The sequence below is a fragment of the Mizuhopecten yessoensis genome, unplaced genomic scaffold (assembly GCF_002113885.1).
Source record: "Mizuhopecten yessoensis strain PY_sf001 unplaced genomic scaffold, ASM211388v2 scaffold11145, whole genome shotgun sequence".
In the NCBI taxonomy this organism is placed as follows: domain Eukaryota; kingdom Metazoa; phylum Mollusca; class Bivalvia; order Pectinida; family Pectinidae; genus Mizuhopecten; species Mizuhopecten yessoensis.
Window position 1 is genome coordinate 2,704,708 of NW_018408902.1, and position 22,123 is coordinate 2,726,830.

Genomic DNA, 22,123 nt, shown 5'->3' on the forward strand with positions numbered 1-22,123 from the left:
ATACAACTAAATAGAAAATGTTTACTTACAACATAAAACTGAATGGAAAATGTTTACTTACAACATAAAACTAGATAGAAAATGTTTACTTATAACGTACAACTAAATAGAAAATGTTTACTTACAGCATACAACTAAATAAATATAAAATGTTTACTTTCAACATAGAATCAAATAGAAAATGTTCACTTACAACATAGAAGTTCACTTACAACGTACCACTGAATAGAAAATATCCACTTACATCACATACACTTATTTAGAAAATGTCCACTTACATCATATACAATGAACCAGAGAGTACTAATAGATACGAGTTTTTACTCACGTTAAATGATGCTATTATTGCACCAATACCAAGAGGCCACAGACAGCATAGGCATCCAAAAACAGAAATGACCATATGAGATTTTGGTTGGGATTGTGTCTACAAAAAGCGAAAAATAAATTATTAGTCACAATAACTATCTTTTGGGAACTCGGGAACGTTGAATTTGGAGAGGAGTAAGGGAAAAGTTATATGGCGTATATGTAATTGTCGTCCGTTGATTACGATTTATCTATCAATGCGTGGCGGAAGAAAAATACATACAATTGGCAAATGCATAAAGGAGTACATTGAAGTTTTCTTCTTTAGAGAAAGATGTAAGGAAATTCACTGGAAATAATTAAATAACATATTTAATAGGTTGTCGCGATGGAATCTACATCTCCGTATCATTATGATGAAAAAAGGTGGGAAATCATTTTTGGTTCGCCATTACTCTCCCTGTAATAGCGTATATAATTGATATTCCATCTTTTGAAACATGGTTGTTTTTGAAATTATGAAATTTAAATGAATCAAGTAAATGCAAGAGCAAATACTCCAATTTAATTCAAGTATGAAATTCTGGGATCCGCACAGAAAAGTTTACCCCTTTTTTAGAAAAGCTGATCTGATGATATAAGTAAGAAGATATTCGTTCAGTTTGGTCAAAGGTTATAAATACTGTGTAAATAGTGAAAAAGTCAAACGCCCTGATAGAAGAAACAATTTTTAGGAAGGCTATTCAAGATTGATGAAGGGACCTTTAAGATTTTAGATCTTAATACTCAATGATCTTTTAATTCCACTTTCGGAGAGTACAGCGTCACTGTATGACTGTAACTCTGCTTTCACAGTGCTAGGGATGGTAATAAAAGGGGGAATAATCCAAGCCGAAATCGGTCTGTAACAGTATCTTTGTACACATAACTTTTGCAGCGGTACTCTTTACATGAAAACGAGGTAGCTTCCGGACAACTGAGAATAAGGTACCCCTCCGCGCATAGATTCTTAAATATGGTTGTTATAACAGAAGCACATTTATTTTCTGGTAGCAAAAATCTTTAAAAGAATGCTTTAATATTGATAATAAAAATAGCTTATAGTGAACTTACCGGAACCCTGGTCATGACGCCTGGTTGCGAAACAACGACGGCCGTAGCTGGGTAACCATATTGAACCCCTGCTTGACATAACATGATAAAATTGAATATAAATATACATTATTATATGTGAAAACAATATTACATCTAAAGATATACTTAATTTTATTAGAGATATCTTCGATTCATTTTAAGATTTTATTACATTAAAAAAATCTATATTTGAAATGGAGATATTTCATGTCAACTTTTAGGGCCCTCGTTGGGTATTAAATGTTTACTATAGAGTTCTTATATAATATCGATAGTTCATAGTACAATACTACATTATATGATATACGCTTTTGTTAAATTTACGTACCAGGCTGTTGGGGAGCCGGTTGACCAGGGTATGAGGGTTGCACGTACCCTGAAATCAATTGACAAAAATGTAAGAAATGTTCATAGCGTGACAGTAAAATAGGGGTATGATGTGTGTTGGGAACTACGGTGTGTATGTAATATATTAATTACATATGAATGTAAACATATATACAAATATATATAAATATACTTTAAACCGGGAAACAATCGCCCGGTCCATTAACTACATATGAATATAAAAATATATACAAATATATATCAAATATATATACAAATATATATACAAATATATATTGATATACTTTATACCGGGAAGCATTCGCCCGGTCAAACTTTCGCCCTTCATCCTTAATGTCATTTTCGTCCTGCGTTAATTTCGCCCCTCACATTAAATGAATTATGTATAGTACTAATATTCTGTCTACCTATATTCACTGAAATGATAATTTCAACCTCATTAAGGAGGGCGACAAATGCAAAAGATAAACTGCAGCGAAAATTTCCAGTGTACACATATATAGTATTAAATGTATTAATAAACATATATAAAAAACAAAAGACAAGAGTTTCTTAGTACCTCCCTAGAGCTTTCACCTCTTTAGAGGTTCACCAGGGGAACTTAATATTTATATATCATATCTGCATAGTCGTTATTATTTCTTTGCTTTTTATATTAAATATCTTAATTATTTTAAGAAGGTCGTTCGTTCATTAACGTTTGGAAACCATAACCACAACCACAACAATGATAAGTGTTGATTTATATGATTAAATGTAAATAGAGCTGTGGAAAGTGACTGCATTTAACACTGCCAACTTACCATTTAGTACCTAAGGAGATATCTCTATTTACTTTAAAGATATCTTATAATAAACAAAATACTTATATAAACCTTATCATAAGTGGTATTTATATTACATCTAAAGATGGCTTTAATTTAATTAGAGATAGCTTTGATTCATTTTAAGATTTTTCTGTTACATTTAAAGAATCTATATTTGAAATGGAGATATCTCTATTTACTTAAAAGATATGTTATAATAAACAAAATACTTATATAAACCTAATCATAAGTGGTATTTATATTACATCTAAAGATGGCTTTAGATTAATTAGAGATAGCTTTGATTCATTTTAAGATTTTTCTGTTACATTTAAAGAATCTATATTTGAAATGGAGATATCTCTATTTAATTTTAATTTTTAGGTCCCTCTTTGGTTATTAAATGTTTATAGAGTTCTTATATAATATCGATAGTTCATAGTACAATACTACATTATATGATATACGCTTTTGTTAAATTTACGTACCAGGCTGTTGGGGAGCAGGTGGACCAGGGTATAAGGGTTGCACGTACCCTGAAATTAATTGACAAAAAAATAAGAAATGTTCATATAGCATGACAGTAAAATAGGGGTATGATGTGTGTTGGGAACTACGATGTGTATGTGATATTTCAATTACATATGAATGTAAACATATATACAAATATATATAAATATACGTTAAACCGGGAAACAATCGCCCGGTCCATTAATTACATATGAATATAAATATATAATTGAAAAAAATGTAAGAAATGTTCATATAGCATGACAGTAAAATAGGGGTATGTTCTGTACTACGATGTGTATGTATATTTCAATAAGGTGTGGGGGTATTACGTCAAAAGGTGGTAGGTATACAGAGATTCATTTTAAGATATTAAAGAATCTATATTTGAAATGGAGATATCTCTATTTCATGTTAATTTTAAGATCCCTCTTTGGTATTAAATGTTCACTATAGAGTTCTCATATAATATCATTGTTCATAATACAATACTACATTATATGATATTCACTTTTGCTACATTTACGTACCAGGCTGTTGGGGAGCCGGTTGACCAGGGTATGAGGGTTGCACGTACCCTGAAATCAATTGACAAAAATGTAAGAAATATTCATAGGGTGACAGTAAAATAGGGGTATGATGTGTTTGTAGGTAACTACGATGAATGTGTAATATGTGAATAAAGTGTGTGTGTGTGTGTGGGGGGGGGGGGGTATCATGTGTAAGAATGGTATGTGTATGGACGCTGTTTATAGAGTGACACTGATATGTATCGTAGTTGTGTAAGGGGTTAGGGTTGATGCGTATAGACGCTTGTGTATGCTGCGGAAGTGGTTGGTGATGGGATAAGAACCTCTGTATGTAGATGATTTATATTGGGATACTCCTATGATATACGGGTATGATGCGTATATAGACGGGTTTGTATGCTGCGGAAGTGGGTGGGGATGGGATAAGAACCTCTGTGGGTAGATGATTTACATTGGGATACTACTATGATATACGGGTATGAAGCGTATATAGACGCGTGTGTATGAACTGCGGAAGTGGTTGGTGATGGGATAAGAACCTCTGTGTGTAGATGATTTACATTGGGATACTACTATGATATACGGGTATGATGCGTATATAGACGCGTGTGTATGAACTGCGGAAGTGGTTGGTGATGGGATAAGAGGCTCTGTGTGTAGATGATTTACATTGGGATACTACTATGATATATGTAGGTGATGTATATACAGGGGTAAACAAACGGGGTATGATGCGTATATAGACGGATGTGTCTGCTGAGGAAGAGGTTGGTGATGGGGTAAGAGGCTCTGTGTGTAGAAGATGTACATACGGATACTATGATATATATAGATAATATATATATTGGGGTTATAATATGTATGAAGGATATTTGATAGGCAGAGTCAAGTGTATCGACAATGTGCATAATATTATGGGGATGTATTATGCATGACAAATTTGTGGTGGGTCTAGGTTGTGTAAGTAGAGAACACATTTGTGTACGTACCAGGCTGGGCAGGCTGCCCGGGAGGTGGAGATTGCATATAACCTGAAACCAATTACATGAGATAATAAACGATTGCGACATAAAATGGCTGATCAAGTGTGTACAGTGAAATATCTCAGATTGACATATATATGAAAACAGAGTTTTAATTACTCAAATTAAAAAAAAATAAAAAACTTACCGGAGTTTGGTGGCACCCCTTGATAGGGCTGTAAGCTATACGGGGGCGGGGGTCCTCCTGAAATTGTCATATCATAACATAAGATATTATAGAAAATTATGAAAACACATTATGTGAAACATATGCTTTAATTTGAACAAAACATAAGACTGCTTCATTCTTAAACCTCTTTAAAGTGAAAACCATGTTTGTTTCTTACCTAATTGCTGAATAATTCCTACTTTTGAGGACGACGACTTACCTGTTTGGGGTGGTGGTTGATGCATGGCCTCGTTGGCTTTTGAGGGATATCCAGGACCAGCACCTAGAGAATTGTAGAACAATATCGATAATGTGCCTTTCAACTTAAAGTCGAGCAGATTCCGAAAACATGTTTTATCCTTTCTAAGAAACAAAATGGGTTGAAGACATGCATTTGGCATAGTTAACCAATGGTAATGGTGTGCTAATCTCACACTGGGTATATAGAAAGACACAAAACGATACCACCTTGTCAATACAGAGGACAATATACAAAACTACATCAAACACGAACAAGGGATAAACCAAAACAAAATGGAAGACATAATGAAACCGGAAGTGAAACCATATACTGCAGGAGAGCCTTTCTTGTACCAAATTTGCGATCTATCGTGATGTCTCAAAGCTATAAAAGCCTGTTAGTCACCAAAGACCAAATATTTATAGAACTATTCTGCAATTATGGTAAGCAGTTACATCAGCACACAGGAAGAAATCTGGTCCTGATAACGCATGTAAAATGTCTACAATGTAAATTGAAGCTTTTCATGCAGAACACCCTGGCTTAGTGTTTTTGTGAATAGAGCGTTTCTTTCGTATCCGACAAGAAATTTCCTGCATTTAGAACAGGCTTTTGAATTTCATATCGACTTTGATGTATCAGTTCAACAATAAGGGAGGCCAGATGTTACTACTACGAAAAGGAAAGTTAAAAATTGGATCAATTAAGTAGTCGCTTTAAGATTGACAGTGCGAAGACAATTAATGCATTTTGTAGGAAAATCGCAAGATGTGAAATAAAAGAAGAAGATCGTGCAAAAAAATGTTTAATTTCAAATTATTGAGGATATGTTAAATTCAAGCACTTCTATTAAGGTGCTCATTAACAAGATTCATCAGTATATAAATGAGAAATCAAGGGGTCGGGCAGACTTGTATGTTATTTGTTTGCTTTAACAGACTTCTAAAGCACCAAGTTACATAAGAAAACAAAACAGATCAGCTGGAAATGGTTACATGAATCCCTATAGAAATAACGTCTCTCTGTTGACATGTCTCCAATAAATTCAACAACGCGCTATCAACCAAATAATAAGATAAGCAGACTACCATATTCAGCGAATGTTGTTTTCTTAGAAGTGTGAAATTGAACAAAAGATGTCTCACTTTTAATGACAACAAAATATTCATCACTACGTTTGGAAATTTTAGACCATCTGAGCTGATATACCAGATTTTCGAGACTGTGTGAAAAGATTCATGTAGCACAACCATTAAGTGTTTATATGTGATACATATCGACACTTATTGGTTGTGCTACATGAATCTTTTCACAATCCATATTTACCAACCTGAAGAAAATGTTTAGAAATTTCGAGACATGGTTTTTAGGAATAATGAATTGTGGTATACAGTGTTGTGAAAGCAATAATCTACATTTAAAAGTTTGTCTATGAATATTTTTTATGAATATTTTCAATGTTCACTTTTAGTTGATGTCGCAGCATGAATAAACAGTATCACAATTAGTTTATCGGTCGTCTTTAATTGACTGACGTACATATTGGTGGTGAAGACCATTTGGCAATCGGCCCTGATGAACACAAGTACATACATCCACCGCATAAACCGTGTGCAGTGCTGCGTTTATAAATTGATGAGGGACATTACGATACCGACACGTCATGTCGAAGTCATCGCTGTCTGAAACGGAAGTGTGTGACCTGGCTTGCTCTGGTCAGAACCAACTTTCAGACCCCATACTCCGGAACTTCATACTTCTAGCATACGTTATCAGACCACCCAATTAGTATTGGATTTTTCTGGTAAACCTGAATTAGGATTGTGAAATGTCATCTCACAATATGTGTATTGTTCAAACTTATATTGTTAAATGAATGAGTATTTATATGTTACTGCCGTACGAATATAATATCATTTTACTGAAAATTGTGTGAAAGATAAATTATGCTAATAATAAACAGAAATATAATCTGTTAGTCACCCTTTTTTGTGACTCAGCATCGTGATCACGTGTTATTTTTCTGTTATTTCCACTGCCGGACAAATCATTCTCATGTTTGCTACTATTGTAAAAGATATGAAACATGATCAATTTTAATACCAGTGGGTTTTATTTAGCAAGGTTTGATAATCAGTGATTATCTTTCTTCTGGTGAGTAAAAATGTCAAAGAATTGTTACAAGGTGACAGACTAACGCCTAGAGAGAGATATTCTATCATCGAGCGTAAAAGTTAGAATCGAGGCTTGGATAGGGTAAGGCTTCTACACCCCCGAATCTACAAACAGATTGACTGTCCGTCATCTCACGCGGCAGTGGTCTTTTTCTCCTACCTCTCACTCGGACTTATTTCTTTTGATTTTAAACCGGGTAGTAAATTAACACTGACTCTTCTTATGTGACTCTAACATAATGTATTGTTTAGGTAACACACAAACAAACAAAAAACATGAGTTTAAAAACAAGAAAGCCCTATGACATTTGTAAGGCAGGCCGCTTAAAATCAAGTGTACTTGATAACTGTTTTGGCTGAAGATAACATCAATTGATAAACGATTTGAAAACGTCATATGAAACTGTAGCCCCTGAACTACAGATCACTGGATGAAGTCCTGTAAGACATATTCTTTAAAGAATGTTGCACGTAGGGTACGCATGTGATGCGTATGAAGAAGTTAAGGCAATTTATTATATAAAACTGAGTCGGACGTTACGGTTTCAGGAAAAAATATATAAGCTTGTGTAACATTTTGATCACAAAGAAGATTAAATAATTATTGATTAAATTACTTATACATCTTATTTCAACACTGTTTTTGAAATAAAAAGAACTACTTATAAAAACAATATATATACAAGCCTAATTGCTTTGATTCTAATTTGGTACAAATATGTATGTACCAATATATCAAGTGTTTATATATTTCTATAATAAACACTAAACTGATGGCTAAAGTAGAGATTTATTATTACTTTCCAAAGTAACTCAGCTGTTTTTAAGACAAGACATTTGTAGATGATAGGATTCATGATTATTTATGTATTAACATGTAACAAATCTAACTATTGAAAAATGTTCAATCTAACTTTTAAAACTTTTAGATGAAATCCTGACATGGCATTATAAAGCAAATATTAGTCTATGAAATTAAACTTACCGGATTGGTCCATGTCTTTGATTAATCTTAATTTTACAAAACAGGCTATGCTGTATCCTTGTCCGTATCCCCTAAAATCAAACTTACACAGCCTCTTAAACCCCTTAACGGGAAACACTCCATGACGGCAATTCACATTTACCGGAGGAAGTTAGAAGTTTAAGGTCAGCAAGTGTCATCCTGTTGTTATTGCTATTAAATTACTGGGATTGTCATTAAAAGTTGTATACATAACTGAATATTTCAGTCGATAAAAGTGTCCATTTGGACATAAAAAAGAAAGAGGAAAACAAAATGCTATGGTGAAGGGGGTTGAAAATATCAGAACTCACCCTTCTTTCAGAAATTCTGAATCTACCAATGTCGAATTCATACGTGGGACGTTTACTTGTTCATGTATACCAGCAGCATAACTTTCATCAAAGCGGTGGTTTCCTTAAACAGGAAACAACATATCGTTATGCAGGTGTGTTTGGGATCGTAATGCTAATTGTAATATCCTGCAGAAAATTTGCGATTGCTTGGAGTTATCTCTCAAACCAAGTGTTGACCCTTAGTAAAACGCTTTATTATCAATTATATCAGAATACATGTTTAACAAACGTTATATGGACTTAAGTTGAGTTTTAAGCACCTAAAGTAACTTCGTACTACATTTCGTAAAATGATATGAGATAGTTCAGAGCACAGTGTATCTCCGAACAAAAGTATCCCTTTACTTTATTATTTAGTGATTTTGTTAAACTGTCTATTGCCGACTGGAAACAACAAAAAACTTTTAATTTATAGAAACCGGTCGCGACTGTTGCGTATATATAATCACATTAAACAATACACATGTGGAGGAGGAATCAATACTCAATAGACTTAAGTCTCACGAACAAGGAAGAAATTTATTGTAGCATCAAAACTACACGCCATTTCGGCAAAACTTATCTTCTGTCATGTAAACCATTTGAAATAGACAATGTTCAGAAAACTGGGTATAAGTATGATACAGGAATTTGTCAATAAAACGAAATATAAAACTAGGGCAAAATGTGAACAAATGTACTAATTAGACGGAGACCTTCAAAAGGTACAACGAGAATAAGACCAGATTTTCCAGAAAGGTAAGTGTCTTCTGCCTCATCGACGACATCCCCGTGTAAATCAAGGTGAAATCAAGGTGAAATCAAAGTAACGTCATTTCCCCACATCGAGAACTCGGATTGTAACAACAGAACGATAAGTTTCACTAATGAACGTAATCAAAAACATCAACAAGAGAAATAACATGTTTTCCTATGAGTTCATGATATCGACCATAAAACTGGTTCATAGTCTTCATCAATCTGCTTCTTTGAAAACTTTGCGTTCTAAGTTTGTCTGTCAGAAGTCGACATATATCATGAAAGTCATGATATTCTAAGCAAATTCTTGAATAACAAATTAACTGCGACATGTAAACAACATAGGTAGAGGATTCAGAGATGCCACTATCGACAAAGTTAACATTCACGATAGGAGAGTCGGAATTGTCCTCAGGAGGGTATATACGATCGATGTAGTCAATAACAATTATTATTCAAAAACACCATATCGACGATATATCTGAATGAGAAATTAAAGGACTTTGCTAGGTTTTTGTTAACTGTTCTGATGAGCTCATCAATAAATTAAGCTTTGTATGAAAAATAAAGACAATCGGCCGTCAGATGGGCGCAGTTTGTTTCTATAAGAATGCCTACGGTCTGCTGGAAAATCTTGCAACCAAGCTCAAAAAGGTATTATCAACCAAGAACTCAATTACCCTTACAATTTTATCCTCATTATATTTCATTTTTGGCTTTTATGGTGCTTTTAGCAAAAAAGCATTTACTCTCGTAATTAGGGAATTAAGACACTCTATCAGTATGGTAAGAAGTATTATAGTGTAAGGGATCGAAAAATCAAATTAAAATGTGTTAATCATGTTGAACTGGTGGTAAATACTGAATAAAAGCTGAAAACAAACACCGGGTAAAACAGCATTAAAGCGGATAAAGAAACTTATTCAGAACCAAATGGAATGTTCATATGTTATACTGATAAATCGACAGTTAGGTTTATAATGTCCCATTAAGAACAGATTAAGATAATTTTATCTCAAACTATGATAAACCTATATTTCAGCATAACGTACATTGAACAGAATAAAAGGATAAATAATAGACAGTAACTAAATAGCAAGCGTCGCGTATAATGAGGTAAAATGATAAGTGTGATAGCAGTAATCATTCCTTGGTGAAATTGTTTATGCCACAGTCTTCGCTGCTTTGATGCGTCTAATGAACAAATGTTGTATACTGCGGATAAGAAGACAAAGTAAACAAAAATGCAGAAAAATGACAAAAGGAGGCAAGAAAAAAAGACAACGACATTCGAAATAATATCATAACAGAAGATCACATCAAAATCCAAAATAACATACACGTCGAAAGAAATTTAATCTAAAGCGAAGCCAACACAGAATAAATATAAACTAATATTTCCATTTGCTCTGCATTGCGACTATATAACCTTACCAAACAAAATAGAAAGATATCAGATCATAATTCTCAAATAATTCCCATTGTGTAGTGATATGAAGAACATGTTCGGGACGTCGTGACCAAATGACGTCGTTTTATGTAACTCATAACAATTTATGTAGCTATGTTGTATAAAAGGTGAATATCCTCATGGTATATTGATTAAATTGTTGAAATCAAATTGACGATTTGTGTTTATTTCCACGAACTTTATTGTTTTGCCGGGAAACGTCGCGTGTACTCGTGACGTCACAAGAACAGGTTCCATTGACAGAAAATGCGATAACAGGTTGGAAATATAAGAAAAACTTAAATTAAAAACGGAAATATAAGTATCAAACTGCCTTCTTTTGAAAGTTATTGTCCTATAATTCTCACAGGATTATAGGACAATAACTGTCCAAAGGAGGCAGTTTAATGCTTAAAGAAGCTTTCACAGATCATAGAAGAAGAATTGAAGAGAAAACAGCACAGAAAAAATATTAACTGAAGGCAAACCAACACAGTAGAAATGTTAACTGAAGAAAAGTCAGCACAGAAGGGAAACAATAGTTCAGGACAGAAGGAATATATACCAAAGGGAAACAAAAGTTCAGGACAGAAGGAATATATACCTAAGGGAAACAATAGTTCAGGACAGAAGGAATATATACCAAAGGGAAACAATAGTTCAGGACAGAAGGAATATATACCAAAGGGAAACAATAGATCAGGACAGAAGGAATATATACCAAAGGAAAACAATAGTTCATGACAGAAGCAATATATACCAAAGGGAAACAATAGATCAGGACAGAAGGAATATACCAAAGGGAAACACTAGTTCAGCACAGAAGGAATATATACCTAAAGGGAAACAATAGAACAGGACAGAAGGAATAAATACCAAAGGGAAACACTAGTTCAGCACAGAAGGAATATATACCTAAAGGGAAACAATAGATCAGGCCAGAAGGAATATATACCTAAAGGGAAACAATAGATCCGGACATAAGGAATATATACAAAAGGGAAACAATAGATCCGGACATAAGGAATATATAGCAAAGGGAAACAATAGATCAGGACATAAGGAATATATACCAAAGGGAAACTATAGATCAGGACATAAGGAATATATACCAAAGGGAAATAATATTTCAGGACAGAAGGAATATATACCAAAGGGAAACAATAGTTCGCACAGACGGAATATATACCAAAGGGAAACACTAGTTCAGCACAGAAGGAATATATACCATAGGGAAACAATAGTTCAGGAAAGAAGGAATATATACTAAAGGAAAACAATAATTCAGGACAGAAGAAAATTTGATATTAACTAAATAGACACAAACACTGAAGAATTATATATACCAAAATGAAACCAGGTCAGGAGAAATATTATTAAAAGAAAAACTAAGACAGAAGAAAAAAATATTTCAGAGAAATATTAACCATAGAGAAGCAAGCACAAAAGAAATATTTACTAAAGAGAAGCCAGCACAGAAGAAATATAAAATAAAGAGAAGCCAGCACAGAAGAAATATTAACTAAAGCGAAACCAACACAGAAGAAATATTAACTAAAGAAATGTCAGCACAGAAGAAATATTTACTAAAGAGAAGCCAGCACAGAAGAAATATTTTACTAAAGAGAAGCCAGCACAGAAGAAATATTTACTAAAGAGAAGCCAGCACAGAAGAAATATAAAATAAAGAGAAGCCAGCACAGAAGAAATATTAACTAAATCGAAACCAACACAGTAGAACTATTAACTAAAGAAATGTCAGCACAGAAGAAATATTCACTAAAGAGAAGCTAGCACAGAAGAAATATTTACTAAAGAGAAGCCAGCACAGAAGAAATATTTACTAAAGAGAATCCAGCACAGAAGAAATATTAACTAAAGCGAAACCAACACAGTAGAACTATTAACAAAAGAAATGTCAGCACAGAAGAAATATAAAATATAGAGAAGCCAGCACAGAAGAAATATAAAATAAAGAGAAGCCAGCACAGAAGAAATATTAACTAAAGCGAAACCAACACAGTAGAACTATTAACTGAAGAAATGTCAGCACAGAAGAAATATTTACTAAAGAGAAGCCAGCACAGTAGAAATATTAACTAAAGAGAAGCCAGCACAGAAGAATTTTTTACTAAAGAGAAGCCAGCACAGAAGAAATATAAAATAAAGAGAAGCCAGCACAGAAGAAATATTAACTAAAGCGAAACCAACACAGTAGAACTATTAACTAAAGAATTGTCGGCACAGAAGAAATATTAACTAAAGAGAAGCCAGCACAGTAGATATATAAAATAAAGAGAAGCCAGCACAGAAGAAATATTAACTAAAGCGAAGCTAGCACGAAAGAAATGTTTACTAAAGAGAAGCCAGCACAGAAGAAATATTTACTAAAAAAAAGCCAGCACAGAAAAAATATTTACTAAAGTAAAGCCAACAGAGACAAAATATTACCAAAGAGAAATCTACGCATGAGAAATATTACCTGAAGAGCATATCCTGAAAAATCTGCACTGTAAGAAATAGTGTCCAATGGCCATCATGTTAGCTTGTCACATGTTTACGTGTTTGAACAAATTATAAAAAAAATCTAGTTACGTTTGTGAATGCTATAGCGCATCTATTACATGTTCCTTATGCATATTTGACCAGGAAGTTTTGTAATTATCTGCTGATTCTCACAGTAAACTAATCCGGTTACGGGTAGGTGGTAATATTTTAGCTGGTGAAGAGTAAGAATGTCTGTTTATGATTAGCATATACTATGTGGTTTTTTTTCTAGAATTTCAATTTGTATAGGTTATAATAAGTAATAGCATTGTTATACTTTATAAGTGTATATACCATACGCCATTTAGATCGATCCTGTTTCAACTACAATAAAACTTGTATGGCCCTGTGAGATGTATCATACTGATAAGATTAAAAAGGACGTTTTAATATACAGGTCTTATTTTGAAGTTTACATTAAATGTTGACGTTAACGGTGTGACAGAATACTGAGAGGTTGAATAAGATTGAATAAAAATTACTATATTTGAATTGAATTACAAGATAAATGTATTGGAAATGGAAGCTCTAGTTTTTCTATTATCCTTAAGTTTAGTTCGTTTCATGTTTCTAAACCAAAACTTGTATATCTTAGCAAAATCATTTAAACAATCTGCACCTAAATTATACTTATCTTAAGAGGTCATTTGAACATAAACTGCATCCATAAATTAAGGCGATATTTCAGGAGATAAAGCATTGCTATCCAAACAAATGCATCAAATATTGCAAGCATCATCATTATATTTATCAATTTTACCACGTTCTTGGAAGTTTGAGCACATGTTTTCTTTTTTCAAACCTTTCGAACAACATTAACGGATTCATATAATGAAATAATATTTAGCGACTCATTTAGACCTTTAACTTTGTTTTGCACATTGGTAACATAATCGTTTAAGACTGTGTTATGAACCAAACGAAATCATCCAGAGAGATAAGATTGTCTGTTGTTTTGAAATTAAATATAAGGATTGAAATGGATTTCGTTCACATTAACGATCGTTTACAGCACACATCCATTCAAAATTATTACCCAGGTGAACTACAGCAAAACATCACCTGTGCCTAAGGTAATAGCCGATATTTTTTCAAATCTGATAGATCTCCATTTGCAGGTGATGTATACAAAAACATGGAACTTTATGTAGAAAATATCATCTGATGTAAACAAAGCAAAAGACAATAAAACGTCATTTTTGTAGTAAGGAAGTTCAAATATTGTAACCAGTAATATGTAAAATAGCATTATAGCATTTGATTGCTATGAAACATGAGACATGCCGTCGACTGTAATTTAGAGTTGAATGCCTGGAGGTTTCTTCCATACCTTCTATAGATGTATCACAATTTTCCGTTTGTTTACTATTATAATCATTTTAATATATAAATCATTCGTCGAGGTTTAATTAAAAAGGAAACTTCATCATTTGATAACACACGGAAATTTAAATTGATGTCGTGTCTTCCTGTACAAGCTAATGACGGATATTATATCTGTCAGTGTTTGTACGTATAATAAATCATTTTTTCGCTGTTATTTATCTGTCTTTATATATAATAATTTATTTATCATCAAATGATTCGAATAAAGACGACGCCTCCTTCTGATTATCTCGGATGGTCAAATTTTGGCTGCCTCTGCTGCCTGTGGCCTATTGGAATCTGTGCTATTGTGGCCTCCATGAATGTAAGTACACTTAGGCTAGAATTGAATTATATCTATAAAAAAAACTTGCCCATTTCACTATGTCATACAGCCATGTAAAAAATTATAATAAACTACAAAAATATACAACGTCAGCTGAAACGTTAAAACACACCTGACAGCTTACTACAAACATTGTGGTGTTAAAATACCGTTCATTTCGATCGCTGTGGCTCTGCAGAACATACAGGGACATGTGTTGGGTGATGTAGCTCGGGGGGGGGGGGGGGACAAAATCTGGAACTACTTTGCATTCCGCGGAACGATAATATAATGATCGGAGTACTTTCGTTTATAAAGTGTCTGCTGATAACACTTAATTCAGTTTGAACCTGTTTGATTTCAAATTATGACTGTTATGTAATAAAGAGAATCTTACATGAGTGTCCATGTCATATTGAGTTTATTAAACAACTCCAATAATTTGATATGACACGAGACTATAATTTGGTAAACATATGACTCCCGACAGTGTTATGTTCTGGTAATATTTTGAACTTACGAGATTATAAGTAATTACATATCATGCTGTATCTATTACCAAATTTTAAAGGTACATTCGCATGTGTATGTCTTAAGTTTATTCTCCAAGATACCAGGTGGTAGAGTCTACTGTTTAGTCCCCGAGATTTACTACCGTAACCTTGATGGCCACCGTTATATATTTGTCGGTCCCTAGCATCACCTATCAGTCATAGAAGGACGAAACCTCTTTATTGTGCAGTGCTATTCATTTTGACATAATGTTTCTATTACCAAATTTTCTAAGGATCATCGATAAGAAATATATGATGTGACTGGTAAAAGGTTGATAATATATCCTTGTAATAATTTGTATTTTTCTTTCAAAATACATTGAAGACTGCTCATATTATATTGTGTTTATATATGCCATTATTATTTACAAAATATATTCCTCGGGTGCTCTCAATTAATTACCCTTGGTAACATTCTTTACATCTAAGTTCATCAAATATTCACCGTTGACATAACGACGTCATAGAGCTTGCTTTTATTGCGACGTCAAAACGTCATTGCCATGGTAGGTTGATTTTTACGTTTTCAAGTTACTCTGTTAATAACTTTTTTGTACATTTAATTTATAATATATATTTGTTACGCCGTTTGATCCAAATGGTAATAATAATCTATGATCTCTAAAAGTTGAAAATAGTAATAGGTCTGCTTCAAACATGTCGACATAATCGTACAGAATCAAATAACGAAAGCACACAATTTGTACTCTGATTATGTTACACGTTCTTTTCTCTCCCGTTCTGTGCCCGCTCTGCAGTAGACCGAGGTGGCATGGAGGGAGCTATGACGAACTCTAACGTTGCACTGGAAATAAACATTACCAACACTGTTACTGGAATTATTTTGTCGTGGTTATTTTCGCAGTGATACTGTCCTAGAAAACGTGTCTGGGCCCTGTCAGTTTCAGACTTAATTAACGTCTATCTCGACACTGTACCTATCGCTTTTCTAATAAACAAATATTTTCAGACATTTTTTTAATAAACGTCAACATCCGTTTTCATGAGTCATCATTCGAAAGTAATGCCGTTCCTGTGGAAATATTATAATCTGCTTCAAAAATGTAGACAGAAGTCCATATGATTGATATTGATACAGAACAGTCCACTTCAAAAAACTGTAGCAGTATTTACTGCGTAAAATAGATATGCACGTAACCAAATGTATATTTTACCATTTAATTAAACTGCATACACTGTAAGATAAAAAAAAATCACATTTTGCTGTATACAGTTTTCGCATTCTAACATCATTTTAACCTAAATGGTATATAGTATATATAAGCAAAATATTTTCCAAAACATTAGCGGTATTCCATATGAAACACGGTGAAGTTGTTGTTTTTGCCAAGTTCTAAATTTTGCTGTAATAATTTTCTTTTCGCGAAAATACACCCCGAAAAATAATTAATAAAAAAATTATCGTAGCTCTTAATGCCAAAGCCACTTTACCTGAATTCCGCTACAACATATCCTACAGTACAATATATCAATTTTTACACAACAAATAAAGTAACTGAGGAAATCGCGTTTTACAACCAACAAGTCATCAATTACAATAAATCATGCCGTTTTTGTTCTTTTTTAAACGTTTTTATTTACATTTTAACATCATTAGACGAACATTGAAAGGTATTTTAAAATCTTTTTAACGTGCATATTTTCAATTGATACAACAACTGGAATGCATTTTTTGTTATTTCATTCCTAAATATATGTATATGTATTTCGGCTCCAAGTAACTGTATTTATTGGTTGACTTCTTTCCTTTAAATATAGCCGTACATTTTCTCAATTTCGCAACATTGTTTTGTAAATATGGAATTCTGCTAATAAAAAATGGACCTGGAGGATAAATTTCGTTTTTGTTGTATAATTAAACTTGTGTTTATTTATCTTTTATTAAAGGATTATAAAGTGGTACAATTATAAGAAGTATTCGTTATTTATATAATGCAATAAATCACAGACATACCAGCAGCTATAAGTATATGGATAGTAAGAAAAAACGACCGATTACACGATAACATTCCTGTAATAAATGTATATTAAATATTTGCTTAGTCAAGTTGAATATGTCAAAAAATACGTTAACAGTTTCACATTTAAATAAAGCAAACAATTTGGTAGTCTCCCCTTCGGTACAAAACCTGGCAAAAATGTGCATGAATTTGCTGTCCAATGTATATATACAAGTTGGCTATATATCGTTACCAATCTGGATAATCAAGGCTAATATTGCACGAGGTGACAGGTTTCGTTGTACAGGTCTTAAACAGTTGTATATATCTGGGACTTTTCAGGCTTATATTGCGTTATAGGATTAGTTGTAAATGTATTTACAGTCTGGAGACGTCATGCCTGCGCTAGTCAGATGCACGTATTCGCTGTGTATGCCTCTAGCAGTCTGGCCAAAGTTGCTCAAATGTTGGTCAGAGTTATCCAGCGGTGAAGGAAAATTCAAAATAATCAAAGAAATTCAAATTCTTAATGTCATCAATTCGAATTTTTCACTGGCCACCGGTCAAATTTTACCAACCTTTAAGCAACAGGAAACGGGACGTTTTTTCCGACGCTACAACTAGATGCACGTATTCGCTGAGTATAACTCTAGCAATCTAGACGCTTGAGGTTTACACTTCTTCTTCGAAAAATACTGATACTTTAGGATAAATCTACATTTAACTACATATATAAGTTTTATAATTTTGAGAGGCCTGAATTCACGAGGATAACACCACATTAAGCTGCAGGTATCAGTATTTTCTTAAAATAGTATTCACACTTTAGGATAACATTATATTAAGTTACAGGTATTAGCTGTTCATTCTTTGAGAAGTGTGGATGCTTGAGGATATCACTACACTGTGCTACAGGTATTATATGTATATTCTTCGAGAAGACTAGATACCTCAGGAAAACACTACACTTCGCTACAGGTATCGTTGGATTTTCTTCGAGAGGTTTTGGTATTTGAGTAAAGAGTGCTACCAATCAGTATGATTATAAACCAAGCATGAAGTAGATTATATTGAGGACTTTTGCCGTTTTAGACGAACTTTTCGCTGATGGAATATCCCCACGGGCTATGGCCGATTGGACCTGAAAATGATTAACAATAAAGTGGCGTTATTTGACGATAAAACTGAACGGAGTCACTTAAATTTGTACGGAAAGTTGTTTCAGTAAACGTTCACTTATATTTCATGCAACCAAACAGAACATGTTAACAGTACCAACAGATTTGTGCTCATGGAGTTTCAGTCAGTATATATTTACTTAAGTAACATAAAACTGAATGGAAAATGTTTACTTACAACATAAAACTGAATAGAAAATGTTTCCTACAACATAAAACTAAATAGAAAATGTTCATTTATATAATACAACTAAACAGAAAATGTCCACTTACAACATAGGACCAAATTGAAAATGTTCAGTTACAACGTACCACTGAATAGAAAATGTTCACTTACAACGTACAACTGAATAGGAAAAATCCACTTACATCACATACATCTATTTAGAAAATGTCCACTTACATAATATACAATGAACCAGAGGGTACTAATAGATACGAGTTTTTACTTACGTTAGTTGATGCTATTATCGCACCAATACCAAGAGGTATACACAGACAGCATAGGCATCCAAGCCATACAGAAATGACCATATAAGATTTTGGTGGGGGTTGTGTCTACAAATAGTGAAAATAAATTATTAGTCACAATAACTATCTTTCGAGAACGCTGAATTTGGAGAGGCGTAAAGGAAAAGGTATATGGCGGATATGTAATTGTCGTCCGTTGATTACGATTTATCTATCAATGCGTGGCGGAAGATGTACGGCAATTCACTGGAAATAGTTAAATAACACATTTATAAGGTTTTCGCGATGGAAACTACATCTCCGTATCATTATGTTGAAAAAAAGTGGGTAACCATTTTCTGGTTCGCCATTACTCTCTCTGTAATAGCATATATAATTAATATTCCAGCTTCTGAAAAATAGTACTGTATTTGAAATTATAAAATTTAATTGAATCAAGTCCGCACAGAAAAGCATACCCTTTTCTTGGAAAAGCTGATCTTATTACAAGTAAGAAGGCATTCGTTCAGTTTGGTCAACGGTATTTTTAGTGTAAAGAGTGAAAAAGTCAAACGCCCTAATAGGAGAAACAATTTTTAGGAAGGTTATTCAAGATTGATGAGGTGATCTTTTAGATTTTAGATCTTAATACTCGATGATCTATTAATTCCACTTCCTGAGAATACAATATCACTGGACCACTTAACCCTGGTTTCACGGTGCTAGAAATGGTAGCACGAAGTTGGAATAATGGCATGGGTGAGGTACTAATTGCCATATACTTCATTGTGAATTGTTATTATGAATGCTGGCATGTAGGTACAGTAGACAGAATGGTTATATAGATTAGTAACACACAAAATGTACTAGGTGGATTTACCTGATTGTTTTATGTAAGGTTTGTATTTCTATATAATTTACACCAAATGTAAATAAGCTTTCTGGTTTTATATCACCGAGTGAAGTTGACGTCTGTTTTCAAATAAAACCGTTGAAAGGAAAAACGATAATGCATTTATACGTTAATATATGCTTAAATAGAAAGTGAAAATCGTCAAAAAACTACCATTATGATAATTGCTCACTTTACACAGAGTATTCCACAAGTCACATCTTGCGAAACATTTTACACAAGTACAGATGTTCAAAATTAATCATTTGAAAACAAAAACAAAAGTAAATAGATTAATAGAAAGTATATGGGTCTACGTCTGGATGTATCCACTGCCAAAACTACATTTAGTTGCTATAAATGGTATTACGAAGAATGGGTGAGGAACACCTTGAAAAGGAATGAAACTTTCATATCTTCTAGATCAAAGGGGGAATATTCCAAGTCGAAAAACGGTCTGCAACGGTATCTTTGTACTCATAACTTTTGCAGTGGCACTCTTTACCTGAACACGAGGTAGCTTCAGGACGACTGAGAATAAGGATAACTCTCCGCACGCACATAGATCCTTAAATATAGATGTTATAACAAAAGCTTATTCATTGTCTAGTGGAAAAATCTTTAGAATAATGCTTTATTATTTAGCATTAAAATAGGTTGTAGATGACTTACCAGAATTCTGGTCACGACGCCTGGTTGCGAAACAACGACGGCCGTTGCTGGGTAACCATATTGAATCCCTGTTTGACATTGAATGATTAAATTGTACATATATAAATTATCATATGTGGTATATATATATATATTACATCTCAAGATAGTCTAATTTTTATTAGAGATATCTTTGATTCATTCAAATATTTTAATTACATTTAAAGAATCTATATTTGAAATTGAGATATCTCTCTTTCATGTTAACTTTAAGATCCCTCTGTGGGTTTAAATGTTTACTATAGAGTTCTTATATAATATTGATAGTTCATAGTACAGTACTACATTATATAATATACGCGTTTGTTACATTTACTTACCAGCCAGTTGGGGAGCAGGTTGACCAGGGTATGAGGGTTGCACGTACCCTGAAATCAATTGACAAAAATGTAAGAAATGTTCATAGCGTGACAGTAAAATAGGGGTATGATGTGTTTGTAGGTAACTACGATGAATGTGTAAGAATGGTATGTATAGGGTGTCTGTGATGTGTATGTGTATGGACGCTGTGTATAGAGTGACTATGTATCGTAGTTGTGTAAGGGGGGTAGGGTTGAAGCGTATAGACGGGTTTGTATGCTGAAGAAGTGGTTGGTGATGGAATGAGGGTGTGTGTCTGTAGATGATTTACATTGGGATACTATTTGTTATATATAAGTGATGTATACACAGGGTCAAATAATAGGGGGTATGATACGTATATAGTCGGATGTGTATGCTGAGGAAGAGGTTGGTGATAGGGTAAGAGGCTGTGTGTGTAGATGATTTACATACGGACACTATGATGTTTAAAGATAACTTTTAAAGGGGTCAACAATATGTATGAAAGATATTTGATAGGCAGAGTCAAGTGTATCGACAATGTGCATATGTAGCTGTATTATACATGACCAATTGATAGTGGGTCTAGGTTAGGCTGTCAGGGAGGTGAGGATTGTATATACCCTGAAACCAATCACATAATAAACGTTTGCGACATAAAATGGCTGCTACAAGTGTATACAGTGAAATATCTCAGATTGACATATATATGCAAACAGAGTTTTAATTACTCAAATTAAAAACAAAACCAGATACCTACCGGAGTTTGGCGGCACCCCTGGATAGGGCTGTAAGCTATACGGGGGCGGGGGTTCTCCTGAAATTGACGTATCATAACATAAGGTATCATAGAAAAATATGAAAACACATTATGTGAAACATATGCATTAATTTGAACAAAACATTACACTGCTTCATTCTTAAACCTCTTTTATGTTAAAACCATGTTCGTTTCTTACCTAAATGCTGAATAATTCCTAATTTTGAGGACAACGACTAACCTGTTTGGGGTGGTGGTGGTTGATCCAT

At 33.5% G+C, this 22,123-nt stretch overlaps 2 protein-coding genes across 2 annotated transcripts in view; both read right to left on the bottom strand.

The window, feature by feature from the left end:
* Nucleotides 1-8,333, bottom strand: part of LOC110466841 (calcium-binding protein P-like) — a 10,325-nt gene extending 1,992 nt beyond the window's left edge. Inside the window, exons 1-9 of the mRNA XM_021523624.1 lie at nt 8,229-8,333; nt 5,049-5,111; nt 4,808-4,864; nt 4,627-4,668; nt 3,638-3,685; nt 3,086-3,133; nt 1,772-1,819; nt 1,423-1,490; nt 329-427 (exon numbers count right to left, since the gene is read on the bottom strand). Coding sequence (XP_021379299.1) covers nt 329-427; nt 1,423-1,490; nt 1,772-1,819; nt 3,086-3,133; nt 3,638-3,685; nt 4,627-4,668; nt 4,808-4,864; nt 5,049-5,111; nt 8,229-8,241 — 486 coding nt within the window. The 5' untranslated portion in view covers nt 8,242-8,333. The remainder of the gene's footprint in view (nt 1-328; nt 428-1,422; nt 1,491-1,771; nt 1,820-3,085; nt 3,134-3,637; nt 3,686-4,626; nt 4,669-4,807; nt 4,865-5,048; nt 5,112-8,228) is intronic.
* An 8,720-nt stretch (nt 8,334-17,053) lies between these two features.
* On the bottom strand, nt 17,054-22,123 carry LOC110466843 (proline-rich transmembrane protein 1-like). The gene is made up of 6 exons (XM_021523628.1): nt 22,096-22,123; nt 21,855-21,911; nt 21,094-21,141; nt 20,735-20,802; nt 19,174-19,278; nt 17,054-18,683 (listed from the first exon to the last, which is right to left on the bottom strand). Exons 1-6 carry the CDS (start codon nt 22,121-22,123, stop codon nt 18,585-18,587), a joined length of 405 nt encoding a protein of 134 aa, XP_021379303.1. The 3' UTR covers nt 17,054-18,584.